The 16,663-nt window shown below is 44.5% G+C and overlaps 1 protein-coding gene across 1 annotated transcript; it reads right to left on the bottom strand.

Annotated features, from left to right (window-relative positions):
• Window positions 1–6,989: 6,989 nt before the first annotated feature.
• Window positions 6,990–7,928, bottom strand: LOC116599976 (olfactory receptor 10V1-like). Its single transcript, XM_032359909.1, has one exon. The coding sequence runs from the start codon at window positions 7,926–7,928 to the stop codon at window positions 6,990–6,992; it is 939 nt and encodes a 312-aa protein (XP_032215800.1).
• Window positions 7,929–16,663: the final 8,735 nt, after the last annotated feature.

The following is a 16,663-nucleotide window of genomic DNA, read 5'->3' as shown; positions in this document are numbered from 1 at the left end:
TCAAGCCCCGCATCAGGCTCCCTGCTCAGCAGGGAGTCTGCTTCTCCCTCTCCCACTCTGCTTGTGCTCTCTCTCTCACTGTGCCCCCTCTGTCAGATAAATAAATAAAATCTTTTTTTTTTTTAAAGAGCTCTCTTAAGTGCATTTGGAGTCCAGGAACCCAAGATGGGCCATATCAGCAGACATCTTTTATTATGTTTTTCTGTTTGAAAGCAGTTACAGACTTGAGGCCTTCTTTAAAACTCCCATTAGGTGGGGTGCGTGGGTGGCTCAGTGGGTTAAAGCCTCTGCTTTCGGCTCAGGTCTGCCTTCGGCTCAGGGTCCTGGGATCGAGCCCCGCATGGGCTCTCTGCTCAGCGGGGAGCCTGCTTCCCCCTCTCTCTCTGCCTGCCTCTCCACCTGTAATCTCTGTCTGTCAAATAAATAAATAAATAAATACCTCTAGTTAGGCATGAATCCTGTTTTGTTCATTTTCTATTAGTATATTAATGTGTGCTCTTCCCCACCAGGCAGAAGTATGGATTCTACCTGCTAGCTGTGCACAAGGAACTGGAAAAGTCAAGTTCAGTGGGATATGGGACCTGGGCCAGGGGAGCCTGGGGGCTTCTGGGGGCTGGTGAAAAAGACTCTGATGTTGAGCCCAAGTGGACTCTAGGGTCTCCAGGTAGGTAGGCAGGGACTCAAGGTTCCAGACTCGCTAGGAGCCCTTTCTCTCTCAAGTATTTTTTATTTTTCTGCCTCACAGTGGAACTTGGTTTCCCACCCACTCTGTCTGGGTGTGGCTGTTTCCCCATTAAACAAACCTCGTCCAGGTCCAGTGTGCATTTTGGCTCTGTATAATTCAGCCAGCACTTAATTTCACTTTCACAAACAAGCCAAAGAGAGGATCCTGGCATCTGGGAGCTCCACTTCCTTCTCTCTCCTCCCTCTGAGTCTACTTTTCCCATTGGAGAAAAGGACTGAGCCCTACCCATCTGGACCTCAAGAGGCTGCTGCAGAACCAGTGAGACCACTTTCTGGCTGCTGCACCTTGAGGTATGGTGGTGAGTAGAGATAAGGGGAACAAGAGAATTTAAGGGGAAGGTCCTTTCTGTTCCCCAGCTCTTCCCCACCACGGGAAGGATGGAGAATAAACTTACTGACCCATGGTTTTCAACTCCTTTAGCATTTGTATTGGCTACATACTGCTGCATAACAAATTGCCCTTGAACCCACCAGCTGGAAGCAACAAACCTTTATCATCCTCTGGCTTCTGTGATTTGGGAATCCCCGTGCACAATCTCTCACAGACCTCAGAGAGCAGTGTCGCCTGGGGCAACAGTCTCATCTCTTGGCTTGACTTGGGGGGGTGGTCTCTTCCAAGGTCACTCTGCGTGGCCAGGATTTGGTTCCTCAAGAACTACTGGCTAGAGGCTTCCTTCCGTCTCCTGGCCATGTAGACCTCTGCCTAGAGCAGCTCACAACATGGCAGCTGGTTTCCATCAGAGCAGGAAGATGAACAAGAAAGGGTAAAGGAAGCCAAGGTGTATTTGTAACCTAATGCCAGCTGTGACATCACATTTGCTGTATTCTGTTCACTAGCAGCGACTCTGCGGGCTGCAGCCCACACTCGAGGTGAAGAGGATTACAGAGGAGAATGAAAGCCAGGAGCCGTCTCTTAGCTACCCAGTACAGAGGTCAAATCCCAAATTAATGCCAGAGTTACACTCTTCACCTTCCTACAGCTTGCTTCTCCCCTGGACCCCTCCTGGACAACCCTGATACATTCTCCAGGCCTCAGAGTAAAGGTTGCACCCTCCAGGATTAACTTAAGTGTCCCCCAGACATGCCCATGTGACGGCCTGGACTTTATCATAGCCCACACCTCACTGCCAGTTACGTGGTCTGCCCTACAGGACACTGGTCTGCCTCACACGCCTTCTGTAAACTCTGTGAGGACAGCGGCTTCATCTCTCCTCTTCACCGACGTGGACCCAGACCCAGCCGTAGGGCCAGAAATCTACTAGGCACTCCGTTAACGTTGACCACATTTAATAAGTGAGTCTTCCCATGATACGCTCCGTATGTCTCTCTTTGGATTGGAACTCCTCAGTGGCTTCTCGTTACAAAGAAGAGGGAGTCCATACTCTTAGAGTGGCATTCAGGCCCTCGCCCCCTCTGGCCCGGCCCCGAGCACTGTCACCCCCATGACACACACAACCCCATCGTCAGCCTCACCTAACGCCCACCTCTTCTCTGAGCCAGATGTGCCCAGGATTTCCCACCTCCCTCTGCCCTTTTTCCACTTCATATCTGTCAGATCCCTGCTCCTCCTTTAAGACCTAAACCCTCCGGACATTAGGGGAGGGAAATCAGAGGGGGAGATGAAGAACCATGAGAGACTATGGAATCTGGGAAACAATCTGAGGGTTTCAGAGGGGAGAGCGTTAGGGGAGGGGATAGCCGGGTGATGGATATTAAGGAGGGCACGTGCTGTATTGAGTACTGAATGTTATATACAAATAATGAATCATTGAACACTACATTAAAAAAAAAAAAAAAAAAAGGCCCGGAACCCTTCTGTTCGCTCAGGCAGCCCCTTGGCCCTCATTGCCTGCCTGCTCCGAGTAGAACTTGTTCAGACCTCTTTTGAAAGCCCACCCTGTGTTGTCTTGTCTCTAGCTGCTTACCGCTCTGTCTTCCTGGCTAGACCATCAACTGCTTAAGAGCAACAAACCAATATTATTCATCTTCTAGGGCTACTACGAAGTGGAATGCAAATATTTGGAGAATAAACCAAAGAATGGTTGGCTACTAACACACACACACACACACACACACACACACTCTCTCTCTCTCTCTCTCTCTCTCATGCATTCCCTTTGGATCCTCCTCTCTTCTCCCTGAGGAAGAAAGATAATCCTTACTTAAAACTGAATGCAATTGCAATGCCACATGTTTTGGAGAATTGAGTTTAAAATATTTGCAAACATGTCTTTTTTTTTTTTTTTTTTTTTCAAGTAGGAGCCCAACATGGGGCTTGAGTTCATGACCTTAGAAATAAATCCATATATCTCTGGTCAACTGATTTTTTTTTCCAGTGGACCAAAAGGCCTGCATGGAGCCCATTGCAGGACTTGAACTCACAACCCTGAGATCAAGACCTGAGCTGAGATCGAGTTGCATGCTTAACCGACTAAACCACCCAGGTGCCCCTTACAAAGAAAAAGGTCTTATATTGTGTTGTTCAGATGTTTTCCTAGCACAAAACTCCACAGGCCATATACCTGTGCCTTCAACTTGACACTGTAAATAATTTGAACCTTATGCATTTCTCATTTTGTTTATATAAACTCCTCAATCCCTAGAGCCTAAAAGCACGAGGTGCTCCCCTGAAGAACCTAGAAAAGAAGCCTCACCCAGAAGAGCTTATGGTTACTTTGAGTTGCAGAAGACAACTTCTTCTTGCTTCTTACAACGTCTTCAAAACACCTATCAAGAGGAACAGATAAACACAGTGGAGCAAAGGGGAAAGGCAAGTGAACCACTGTGGCTTTAAAATGTTTATAACCAAAAAAATAAGTCATGTCATATATTTCTCCATTTGGATGTTGTGTTTTTAAGCCCAGTGTGGGGCTTGAACTCACAACCCTGGGATCAAGAGCTGTGTGCTCTACCAGCTGTGCCAACGCAGGCACCCCTCCATTTGGATATTAAACCAACCATGCTGAATCTTTTATTGTATTTTTACAGTTTTTCCGTGTCCCCCAAAGATGTCACAATAATTTGGAGGAATAGAGTAGATACTACTTCCCCCATTTATTATGAAATTAAGTATAGAAAAATGAAGGGATTCCCCAAGCTTCCATAGTACAGGGAGGGCTTGCTGAGAGAGGTTGTAGTTTTGTTCCCTGGGCTTTGAAACCACACACCATCTACACCAAAATCCCACATTCTGCCTGTCCTGGCTGTGCGACCTTGAACACGCTACTGAAACTCCCTGTGTCACAGTTTCCTTATCTGTAAGCAGAGAAAACAACAGGGTCTGTCTCCTGGGTTTTTGTGATGATAAATGGGCAATCATTAATTCCCTTGTGCAATCCTTGAGAAGAGGCCTGCAAACCCATGATAACTACACTTGTTTTTCTCAAGGAGCACCAGGAATTGAAAAGTACCTGGACTATTTCAGTCACTAGTGAAAGAAAACCCCCTCTGAGTAGTCGGTCAGCCTCAGCAGGTTCAACAGGGTAAGGAATAGAAGAGTTTAGTGGGGACAGAGTTCAGAAAACATAAGAGAAATGCACCCCACATCCTAGAGTCTGACCGCATATTTGCACATTACAGGCACTGAGTGAACCTGTAGGAGACCACTAGTGGGGTTTGATCAACACAGTGCTCCTCACACCTGTTTGACCACAGAAAGTTTATTTCTCCCAAATAGAAATTATTCAACAGGACTCGTGTCCTGCAGAAAACACCGACCTAGTGAAATACTGCACTAGAACATGGGAGAGGCCCAAAGTATCCGTAAGTGAGCCAAAGAAGATCCTTTCCAGTTCTTGTCTTTTTGTTTCTTTCTTTTCTTTCTTTTTTTTTTTTTTTTTGGTTTTATTTATTCATTTGATGGAGAGAGAGAGAGACAGAGAGAGCACAAACAGGAACAGGGGGAGCAGCAGGCAGAGGGAGAAGATGATTCCCCACTGAGCAGGGAGCCCGATGTGGGACTAGATCCCAGGACTCCAGGATCAAGACCCCAGCTGAAGGCAGATGCTTAACTGACTGAGCTACCCAGGTGCCCCCCGCTTCTTGTCTTTCAAAGGAAGATGGGAACATTTTAGTTCCATGTAACATGAATCCTGGCCATGGTTTCTGCCTTCTAAGCCTATGATACATTTTCAGAACAAAACAAAAGAAAAAAATGTAGCAAACATTTTTCAAATAGGAAACAGAGGTACAAAGAGCTCATTCTTCTGCCTCTACAATCCCCCCTTCAGGAATGCCCTTCCTGGGTGCCTGGGTGGCTCAGTCCATTAAGGGTCATGAGATTGAGCCCCGAGTCAGGCTCAGCTGAGTCTGCTTGTCCCTGCCCCCCAACCCCCCCCCCCGGCCTCCACACCCCCCACACATGCACTCTCTCGCGCTCTCTCTCTCTCTCAGATAAATAAATAAAATCTTTTTAAAAGAAAGAAATGCCCATCCTGCTCCTGTTTGCACACAGAGAGACCTGGACACCTGCATGGTCAGCTCCAATGCCACCTCCCCAGACACACTTGCCTTGATTCCTTTCTCTGTCCCTCTTCAGAAGCTAACTGCATTCTATCACTTGCTGTTGGACTGTCATGGCCCGTGTTCTTCAACACTACCAGACTTCCCTTCCTACAAGGCAGGAACTGCCTCTTACCTCTCTACATCTTGCCCAACCTACCACAGGTGGGTACATAGTACATAGCAGAGTTCAATAAATAGTTGTTTACTGTCTTCTTAAATGTTGTTGGATGAATGAATCACTCATAATTTTTTTTATTTTTATTTTTTTAAGGAAGCTCCACACCCAACATGGGACTTGAACTCACAACCCTAAGCTCAAGAGGTACACATTCCACCAACTGAGCCAGTCCAGCACCCCAATAAATGACTCACTAATCAATGGGCAGAGGAATAAATGAACTTCCACCACCCTACAAAAAGACAGTAAACCATCTATGTTCTGATGTTCCGATGCCATTACTCTGAAACAGGGATCATCCTACAACAGTTACACTCCCACTCACAGCCACACTACAGTCCTTTCCCTCCACTGTGCCCAGCCAGTGTTTATCTCCACAGAACGAGCTTTCCTCAACCTGAATTGAGATTTGAACCAACATTACCCCTCCCTGACCCAGAGAGGCTCAATTAAAAAAGCAATCCTCCCAATAATGTCCACTTCATGTGTTCATCCAACTGGGCTGCCATTACGAAGTACCATAGTTGGGGTGGCTTTGGAAACAACAGAAATGTATTTCTCACAGTTTGGGAAGCTGGAAGTCTGAGGTCAGGGTTGGGTGAGGAACCTCTTCCAGGTCACAGACTTCTTGTACCCTCACATGGTGGAAGGGGTCAGCGAGCTCTGTGGGGTCTCTTTTATGAAGGCACTAATCCCATTCATGAGGTCTCCATCCTCATGACCTAAATACCTCCCAAAGACCCCACCTCCTGATATCATCCCATTGGGGATTAGGATTTCAACAGATGAACCTGAGGTGGGCAGACACAAATATTCAGACCATAGCATCTAGGGACAGAGAGAAACGTAAGACTCTGTGTGTGTGTGTGTGTGTGTGTGTGTGTGTGTCTGAGACAGAAGGAATATGAGGGGAGGATACCCAATGGACATGGGGAGAGTGAGTTAGACTCAGACTAATAACTAATGCAGAGTCAGATACTAAGATGGAGACAGATTAGCTCTGGGTATAAATGTAAGAAAAAAAAAAAAACACAACTTTTAAGCTCCTGCTCTTTCCCCATCACTTTTCCCAGGAAGAAGAATTTAGGATGAAAGAGAATTCGAGAAGGTAGGAGCCCAGCATTTGCACCACAGGAACCAGCAGAGTGGTTGCAATGGTCTCGGTTTGAAATGTATCTCATTCTTGGTTCTGTCCCTGCTCACGTGTACATATCACCCTGCTAAGAACCTGAGAAGTAGACCTAGACTCTACACGTAATGATGAGGATAAGCAATGACCACATCCACGGTTGTCATCTCTCTTTTAAAGTCACAAAGTATTTTCACTTTGGGTCCTCACAACTACCCCAGGTTTAAGTCTGGTGGGCATTTTCATCCCCATTTTAGAGATGAAGAATCCAAGGCTGAGAAAAGAAAAATGACTTTTCAAAAATAATATAACAGGAAGAAGTAACAGTACAAATCCAGTGACCTCTTAGCTCCCACCTCCTCATCTTCCAGAAAGAACACTCATTTGTTTCTTCCCAGCAATGCTGGAGAAGAACATCCAGAGTCTTCACTGTATTTAGGACAACAGGAACCTGATCATTGTTCTCTTCAAAGCATCCTTAAGCTCTCTATTTCTCATGCTGTAGATCAAGGGGTTCAGCACAGGGGTGATGAATGTGTAAACCACAGACACTACCTGGCCCCTCTCTGGAGAGTAGCTGGAGCTGGGGCAAAGGTAGATGAGGCTCCCACATCCATACTGGAGCAGGACCACAGTCAGGTGAGAGGAGCAGGTGGAGAAAGCCTTGTGCCTCCCCTCTGCCGAGCGGATCTTCAGGATGGTGGCCACAATGAAGACATAGGAGAGAGTGATAAGCAGGAAAGGGATGGTGAGGACGGTGACACTGACCACAAACAGCGTGACCTCATGGACCCAGGTATCTGCACAAGCCAGTCTCATGACAGGGAGGATATCGCAGTAGAATAGGCTGATTTCTTTGCTGCTGCAGAAGGGGAGTTGGAAGATGAGCACAGTCAGCTGCATGGCCAAAATGAAACCCAGCACCAGAGACCCCAGGGCCAGCTGGACACACAAGCGCCAGCTCATCATGAGGGTGTAGTGCAAAGGATGACAGATGGCCACAAACCTGTCATAGGCCATGACAGCTAGTAAAATGCAGTCAGTGCTGCCCAGGAAGATGAAGAAGAACATCTGGGTGCCACAGCCAGGCAGGGAGATGAGGGCTCTCTCCATGGACAGGACACTGGCCAGAGTCAGAGGGGCAATGGTGGAAGAGTAGAAGATCTCCAGAACTGCCAAGTTGGCCAAGAAAAAGTACATGGGGGTGTGCAGAGAACGGTTAATCCAGATGATGAGAGAAATGGAGACATTGCCGCTGATGCTGACCAGGTACATGATCAGGAAGGCCACGAAAATCAGCATCTGCACCTCAGGCAGTTTGGAGAAGGGGCGGAAGTGGAAGTGAATCATCCCAGTTTGATTTGCACTCTCCATGTAGTCAATGAGTTGGGCCTGTTGACGGTAACCTGCTGTGCCCTGAGGATAGATTAATGTCAGGACACAGAGCTCCTGCTGGGTGACCCATTCAACTCTTGGCTTCTCCCTTTCTTGAGCTCCCCAACCACAACCATCTTTTTCTCCAGGCTAAACTCCACAATTGGGGCACCTGGGTGGTGCTCAGGGTCGGTTAAGCATCTGACTCTTGGTTACAGCTCGGGATCTCATGGTCCTGAGAGGGGATCTGTGTCAGACTTCATGCTCAGTGAGTCTGCTCGAGATTCTCTCCCCCTCTCCCTCTGTTCCTCCCACTTGTGCATTCTCCCGCTCTTTCTCTAATAAATAAATCTTAAAAATGAATAAATAAGTAAATAAATAAATTATACAACTCACTTCTAAATCAGAATTTTTGTTGTAATCACCCAGAAGTAGTTCACCTCAGAAATCCTTTTCTTTTTTATTGTATTAGAATATACATTGCATAATCAACTGAGCCACCCAGGTGCCCCTAGAATATACATTGCATAATATTCATAAGTTTAGCCGTGTGTAAGTGTACAATTCAAGGGCATTAAATACATTCACAATGTTGTGTAACTGTCACCTCTACCCATAACCAAAACTTTTTTATCATCCCCAACAAAGACTGCGTACCCACTCAACAATAACTCACCATGTGTTCTCCTCCCAGCCTCTAGTTACCTCTATCCCAATTTCTCTCTCTCTCTCTCTCTCTGAGTTTGCCTACTCTAGGTACCTTCACACAAGTAGAATCATACAATATTTGTCCTTCTGTATCTGGTTTATTTCACTAACCACCATGTTTTCAAGTCCATCCATGTGCTAGCACATATCAAATTTCCTTTATGTTTTATGGCCGAATAGCATTCCATTGTGTGTATATACCACATTTTGTTTATCCATTCCTCTGTTCATGGACACTTGGTTTGTTTCCACCTCTTGTCTCTTGTGCATAATGCTCTCATGAACGTAGGTGTGTAAGTATCTGTTTGCATCACACTGAAATCTTAAGTCAGAATACCATACCCAGACCACAAATCTCTCTGTTCCCTAATTCCTCCCCTGGTTCTCAAGAGCACAGCCTCTGGGATTAGAATCTACTCTGGGTTAGACCATCTAGGTTCTAATCCCTAATCTGCCAATGACCAAGAGTATGACCTAGAGCAACTCGTTGAAGCTTTCTGCTTCAATTTCTCTATCTATAAAAATAACAATAGGACAAAACTCTTAAGATTGTTTTGAGAAGTAAACATGTCTGGCCCCTAGTAAGCTCTCCATGACTGTAGCAATGATCATTAATATTTCATTTCTTCCAACTCTTCAAGACCACCTTGATGCTTCCAGTTCCTCCAAATAAGCCTCCTTGAACGTTACTCCCTTCCACCCAACCAAGACCTATGGTTTATCTCTTCCATTAGTCTTTTTCCAATATTGTTATTATCCTTGGCTCCTTGACTTTTTGTCAACCCTGTTGTCTTCTGTAATATCCAACATGCCTATTCCAGGCTGAGCAGGACTAAAGATTGCAAAACCCTGCTGAAGGGGCCACAGCAAAGGGGCATTACCAACCCCAGCACTGTCCCCAGTCCTCTAAAGTGCAAACCTCCCTGGTCTCTTCAAGTCTTTCCTCTGCTACCTCCTTCCTCACTAATAGTAGATGAGCCAGCCTCCAATTTCACAGAAAGAAATAACAAAAGCTACTTGGAGGCAGCGTATCATCACCCTCACTAGCACTGGACCTAGAACATAGGACCTACAGCATACCCGTAACACATTCCCTCAATCTTACATCACCCTCTGATGCCTCCCTATCTCCTTCCCATTATGACCATTCCCTACTTCTTCTTTAGTACAGGCAATCCAGTTTCCATCTTACTCCTTGAAACCACTCTAATGAAGGTCACCAATGACTTCCAAATCATTGAATCCAACAGCTACTTTTGACTTGATCAGCATTGCATTTTAAGCTGTCCCTACTTCTTGAAATTCCTCACCCATAGCCTCTGTAATGCTACTCTACCTCTCTAGACACTTTTCCATTTCTGTCACTTCCAGAGACCACCCTTCCTCATAATAATTTGCAAAAGGTAGATTTTGTTGGTTATTCTAGGTCGGCTTCCTGATCCACTCTCCACCCTGCTCTGCCCCATGGGAGACTAGTCACTAAGAACTGCATTAACCAGTCTCCCTCACCTTGTGGTTTCTGGTTGAATTTGGCCAATGAGAGAAACTGGCGGGAGAATGAAGAGTAGCATAAAAAAACACTGGGTAGGGCACCTGGGTGGCTCAGTGGGTTAAAGTCTCTCCCTTCAACTCAGGTCATGATCCCAGGGTCCTGGGATGGAGCCCCACATCAGGCTCTCTGCTCAGCAGGGAGCCTGCTTCTTCTTTCTTCGCCTGCTGCTCTGCCTACTTGTGATCTCTGTCAAATAAATAAATTTTTAAAAATCTTAAAAAAACAACAACAACACTAGGGTATTTCCCCTCTCCCCAACACACACACACACACACACACACACACACACACACACATACACCATACTACATCTCTTGCAGAAACAAAAACTGGCACTTTGCCTTTCTTCCAATGATTAAGCAATTCGTGATACCACAGTAAGAAGGGGGAGGAGACCATATAGTACCCTGGGCTAAACCAAAGCAAGATCACCCTGACTGGTTTATGGATGCCCAAAAGAAAGTATTTTTATTATTTTTGCTATGCTGATTTCCGAAGATGTGTCATGACCTTTGAAAATGTGATGATCATGTAAGAATGCTATTTTCCACCATAAACAGAATAATACAACTTTAGTATTCTTTTTTTTTTTAAGATTTTATTTATTTATTTGACAGAGAGAGATCACAAGTAGGCAGAGAGGCAGGCAGAGAGAGAGAGAGGAGGAAGCAGACTCCCTGCCGAGCAGAGAGCCCGATGCGGGACTCCATCCCAGGACCACGAGATCATGACCTGAGCCGAAGGCAGCGGCTTAACCCACTGAGCCACCCAGGCGCCCCAACCTTAGTATTCTTGCTGATTTGTGGCTTTATCTTTGGATATTTGCTGGGTTTTTGCATCTGACTAGTCAGTCTTTTCAAAGTCTGATGCCCTGCATGCTTTGCAAGTAAAGTGTTTTCCCTTCCTAAATGCGTCTGCCCCCACTGGGTCATCGGTTTGGCACAGCCTTATGTAGGGAGGGAGGGCTAGAAGATGGCTGGAATCAGGTAGGGAAAAACCCATCAGTTTCTGAAAGTATTGTTCCTTGAAATTTTTAGCGCCTTTTCTGGGAGGAACATTAGGAGCACATATCTGCCTGCCTCTCTCTCTCTGAGGAGTGAGGATAGTCAGCACATCCTCTACCCCAAATATTTGACCTCCGTGAATTAAACACTAAGGAGGCAAACAGTTATAGGAAAAGTACTATTATCTATAATCAGGGATTTCACCATTCCTGAACGATATATTTTCTTCTGTGTTCACTTGTGTATTTCTGTCCCCTTCATGGACTCAAAGCTCCATGAGGGCAGGGGTGATTGGGTCCCATTCTTCACTAATGCCCAGGATGCTAGCACAGTGCCAGGCACAATGTAATTCCATATTGACATGAATACTAGAGATTTACTGAGGCCCTATCAATGCCAGCAGCTGATACTGAGTACTTTTGAAGTAGAAATAGTAATCTTCATTTTAGCACTCTGATACTAAGCATATCCTTTCTGGAGGGATAATCAGCTGTTTTTCTTTCTTTCTTTCTTTTTCTAAGATCTATTTATTTGTTTTAGAGAGAGAGAATTGGGGGGGGGGGGGCGTGGTGCTTCAAAGGGAGAGAGAATCCTCAAGCCATGTCCTCGCTGAGCCCCTGAAAAGGGGCTCAATTCCCGGACTCAGAGGTCATGACCTGAGCCAAAATCGAGAACTGGCAGCTCAACCGACTGAGCCACCCAGACACCCCAAAGATAATCAGCTGTTTTCATGAAATGATTAAGATGTCACGTGCATTGGGGCATCTGGGTGGCTCAGTCGGTTAAGCACTGGCTCTTGATTTTAGCTCAAGTCATGACCTCAGGGTTGTGAGATCGAGACCCCCCTCCATTGGGTGCTGTGCTGGGCATGGAGCCTGCTTAAGATTCTCTCTCCCCTCTCCTTCGGCCCCTACTACCCCCCCACACCAAAAAAACAAACAAAAAAACAAACAAACAAAAAACGGATGTCAAATGCACTGAATCAGCACTCTCATTAGAGGATCTACCCTAAGGAAATAGCCCAGAATATGGATCCAAAGGCACAAAGATGTGTATAGTATGTCTTAATAATTTCTCATAAGGAACCAAAACAAATGCTTAATGGAAAGTAACATTTCAGTCACTTAGAGTATATCCATGTGACAAAATATTACACATTTCCCTTAAAAGTGTTATAATAAAGAGGTTTAATAAAGTAAGAAGATGTTTATACTATGACGTTAAATGAAGAAAACAAAGAAGCAAACTGCGTGCATGGCAACAACCAGTTCTGTTGCCAGCAGACAGGGCAACAGTACACTCTTCATAGTGTTTTTGGGAGAAATGAGGGATGACGTTTTCTTCATGCTTTCTCCACTTTTCAAATTTTCTTCCCAAAAATGTGGGTTTATTATTTTTTTTGTTATAAAAATGTTATCAATTTTTAGAATTCTCATTTGAGAAACGATGAAACTGAAAAGACATAACACACCCCAGTCATTGTCAGAACCAAGATTAACATCCAGATACGGCCATGGGATCTGCACACTTGCCAGTGAGGCAGACCAAGATGGCGCTAAATCTAGATATTTATTTTTATGTTTGTTAATTCCCAGGCATATCATTCTCTTGACTTGGGCTAAGTTTATTGTTGTGTCCCTTCCTTCCTTTTCCTCCCTTCTCTCCTTCCCCTCTTTATTTTTCTTTATCTTCATCTCTTTTTTTTTTAAGACTTTTTTTATCTACTCTAATGAGAGAGAGGGAGAGCAGGAGTGGGGGGAGGGGGAAGGAGCAGAGAAAGACAATCTCCAGCAGACACCCTGCTTAGCATGAAGCCTGACTCGGGGCTCCATCTCATGACCCTGGAGACCACAACACTAGCCGAAACCCAGAGTCGGACGTTCAACTAACTGAGCCATCCAGGCGCCCCATCCTCATTTCTTCTTAAAGCCAACCATTTAGAGTTAGCTCATTCTTCCAACCCATCAAGATCTTACGGAAAATTGCAATTCTTTGCTCCAACAAGCAATCGATTTCTCTCCCACTGTCATCTACAAATTTAATGAACATGTTTCTCAAAGCTATAACTGGTCTAATGCCCATTTATAGCTATATTAGATCAGATATGGAAGCCACATCCCTCAAGCATAATAACCCCAATATCCCTCAAAATTTTCTTCAGAACTTCAATAGGTTTTCAAAGAAGTTTTGTTTTTGTTTCTTTTAAGATTTATTTATTTATTTATTTATTTGACAGAGATCACAAGTAGGCATAGAGGCAGGCAGAGAGAGAAGAGGAAGCACACTCCCCGCTGAGCAGAGAGCCCATTGTGGGGCTCGATCCCAGGACTATGAGATCATGACCTGGGCCGAAGGCAGAGGGTTTAACCCACTGAGCCCCCCAGGCGCCCCAGAAGTTTTTTTTATCCCGTTCGGTTAGCCACCATATCATTATCATATAATATCATTAGTTTTTGATGTAGTGTTCAGTGAATCATCAGTTGCATATAACACCCAGTTTTAAAGAAAAGTTCTCTGTGTGGAATGTCTTAAAAACAACAGCATATTCCACTGCAAAACAGAATCACACTGATTACAGAGAGATGTTCAACATTCCTTAGATAAGGAATTCTAATTCTCATTGCTTAGACTCACCTGAATCCACAACACATTCTCCACACCCTTGCCCAGACACACACGTTTCTCTCTAATGAACACATATATGTTGTCCTACTTGACTATTAATCCATTTTTGCCTTAGCTGTAAGGAAGTCCAAAACTAAGTTTTATATTCAACTGCTTATCATTCCTCAACTCCAGTAACTCTGTTTCTGTTTCGTTCTTGCCTTTATAATGCACAAGTGAATTTTGATCTTACTGTAGCTAGGGTTTTATTGCAAGGCACTCTATTTTTAGGAGTATTCAAACCCTAGTAAATATATTATATGAATAAAAAATTTTTCTTGCCTTTTGTGTCTTCATCCAAGGTATTGACAAGTGAATGAGAAATCTCTCCGCTCTCCATTCCCAATTTTGCTCCTTCTCTGGGTTCCTCTCAATGGTATAAAAATGACAACCCTGTGAGCTTGGTGGTAGTTAAATGTTCTCTTTCATTGTCTGCTTTCTTCTGCCTTTGCTGATGCATAATCCCTTGCGGCTTAAACATCGGATCAGGGAACTCTAGTTCTCTTCTTACCTGGGAAATATAAAGCCTCAATAATGTTGCATCTTCTTTGATGTCTCTTGTGGTACCAGTACTGCTTCCAAAAATTTTGCAAACACTCAAAGAAAGATCCCTTCCTCTTCCTTGATGAGAAGGAAGGAGCCTTGGCATACTCCTCTACCTTCTGCCCTCATACGGTATAATTAACAGGACTGTTCTGCATCCACTCGTTCGACAAGTATTTACTGAGCATCTACTACCAACTAGGCATTGAGCATGTAACTCAGAAACTGAGTAGATTACACTATGTTTCCTGGGTGTCCCAATGAAGCATGTACCTCTCCTACAAGGAGGGTGGATAACACTTTCTCACCGCTCTCGGTTAACCTAGGAAATTGGTCACACTTTGAGAGAGAGGCAGACTTACTCTCTCACCCTCAGCAGTGGGCTGTCTGTTTTAAAGATTTGCTTGTTGTTAGAATATTTGGCATAAACTGTGTCACTTCATTTGCTCCAGGAGATGGCACAAATATTCCAACTCATTTGTAATTCCACCCCAGGAAGCCCCTCAGGGGATCAGGAATTCCAAGGTCCGTAAGGTTCATTGGTCCATTCCCCAGGGTCTAGACCACACAACAATTCAACCAGCCTGGTCTTCCCTGTGCTCTCCTTACCTTCTGCCTGGAGAACCTGGCAGCCACATCCTTCCCTGAAGCTGAGTGAAACCCACAGTGGAATCCTCTTCTCAAGGATCTTGGGAATCGTGGAGACTGACACTCTGAGAAACCACCAGCACTGAGGGGAGCACACATCCAGACACTGTTATTCCTTCCCTGCTGTGTCTTCCCAAGGGGGAAACATAGGACTTTGGGTCTTGCAGAGACAGAATTCTGGGTTCTCTTTTAGTTCTCAGTTCTTCTCATCTTATTTCTGGGGAATTCCCTGCCAGCTTTGGTTCAATAAAGCCCCAAGAGGCTAACTTCACTTTTAACTTGACCATCCCCTGTAGGTCAATGTTTGAACACAAATAGGAATTGTTTGGAGACTTGATATTCTAAATTGCTTTAATTGCTACTAGACTTAGCTATAGTCCAAGTATTGCTTAATTTTTACTCTCCAAGTTTGAGAGAGCTTAAAAGATAAACAGTTTTAATTTATCCAATTAATTAATATTGGGCACCTAGACAAATTCTAGGAATCCTTCAGAACTCAGCCAAGTGTTAAATAAAGCCATATTCTGATATACACCCCTTCCCTTTCCCTCCTCCAAAAAAGGAGAAATCACTCCCTGCTTCATGGTCTGTGATGTCTTTGTCATATGGCATCTATCTTTGTTTTCTGTCCTGTAGCATCTATCACTCTATATTGTGTTTATTATATTACTTGTCATTCCATCCCTACCACATAGGTGTGCAATGGGAGCAACTAATTCAACGAGATATTGCATTGCATGGTGTGGTATGTTGCACGACCCTGAGATCATGACCAGAGCTGAAAACAAGAGTCAGTCGCTTAGCCAACTGAGCCACCCAGGTGCCCTTAAATTGTTTTATAACAACAGCTTATAGTGATCCTGGTTAAGGCTTTTATAAAATGTAGGAAAAACATTTCCCAAACTTCAGACATGAATGAATAGTTTTCATGATTTATGTTTTATCTGAGTTACTGGTATGAACGACTTAATGTTTTTTTGACTTAAATGCAACTTACTTTTTGTTACATATCAATGTATATTACATGGGTTCTCCTTGGTAATCTCTCATTTTGCAATAAATACAAACAAATGTTTAAATGCTCATTTATGCATCACCTGAAACTTTCCTTTCAAGAACCAATAACTCTGAAGACTCTGTGAACCTGGTCAAAATGAAGGCCTGCAGGGGTGTGGGTATGTGTGTGTGAGAGAGAGAGAACTTGGCAGGAGGCTGTCAAAGTAATCTAGAACGACAAATACAAAGCGATTCCTGAAACACAATCACCAGCCATTTTAAAGTCTCATGGTACGTACACTGAACTGAAACATGTTTCAGAAAGGAGAAGTAGTCAGGTGTCCACTCAGAGAAGGACCATCAGAACTGTTCTCTTGTCTAGAGCAGAAGGGGCAAGCTGCAGCTCACAAGATGCCAATGGGCAGTGGGGGGCCCTCAGGTGGCTGCGCTCACAGTTTCATTGCCTTGTGGAAAGCCCCAGAATGCAATGCAGCAGAGTAGCTGCCATACTTGAGTTGGGACTCCATTTCTTTGGAGTCCAGATCTCTTACCACTATAGCCAGGGCCACAGATGTCTCTGAGTGACACAGCAGGCAATGTGGCAGTAGTTTATTCACGAT

This window comes from Mustela erminea, chromosome 9, assembly GCF_009829155.1.
Source record: "Mustela erminea isolate mMusErm1 chromosome 9, mMusErm1.Pri, whole genome shotgun sequence".
NCBI classification, from domain to species: domain Eukaryota; kingdom Metazoa; phylum Chordata; class Mammalia; order Carnivora; family Mustelidae; genus Mustela; species Mustela erminea.
This window is presented reverse-complemented; position numbering and strand designations above follow the sequence as displayed.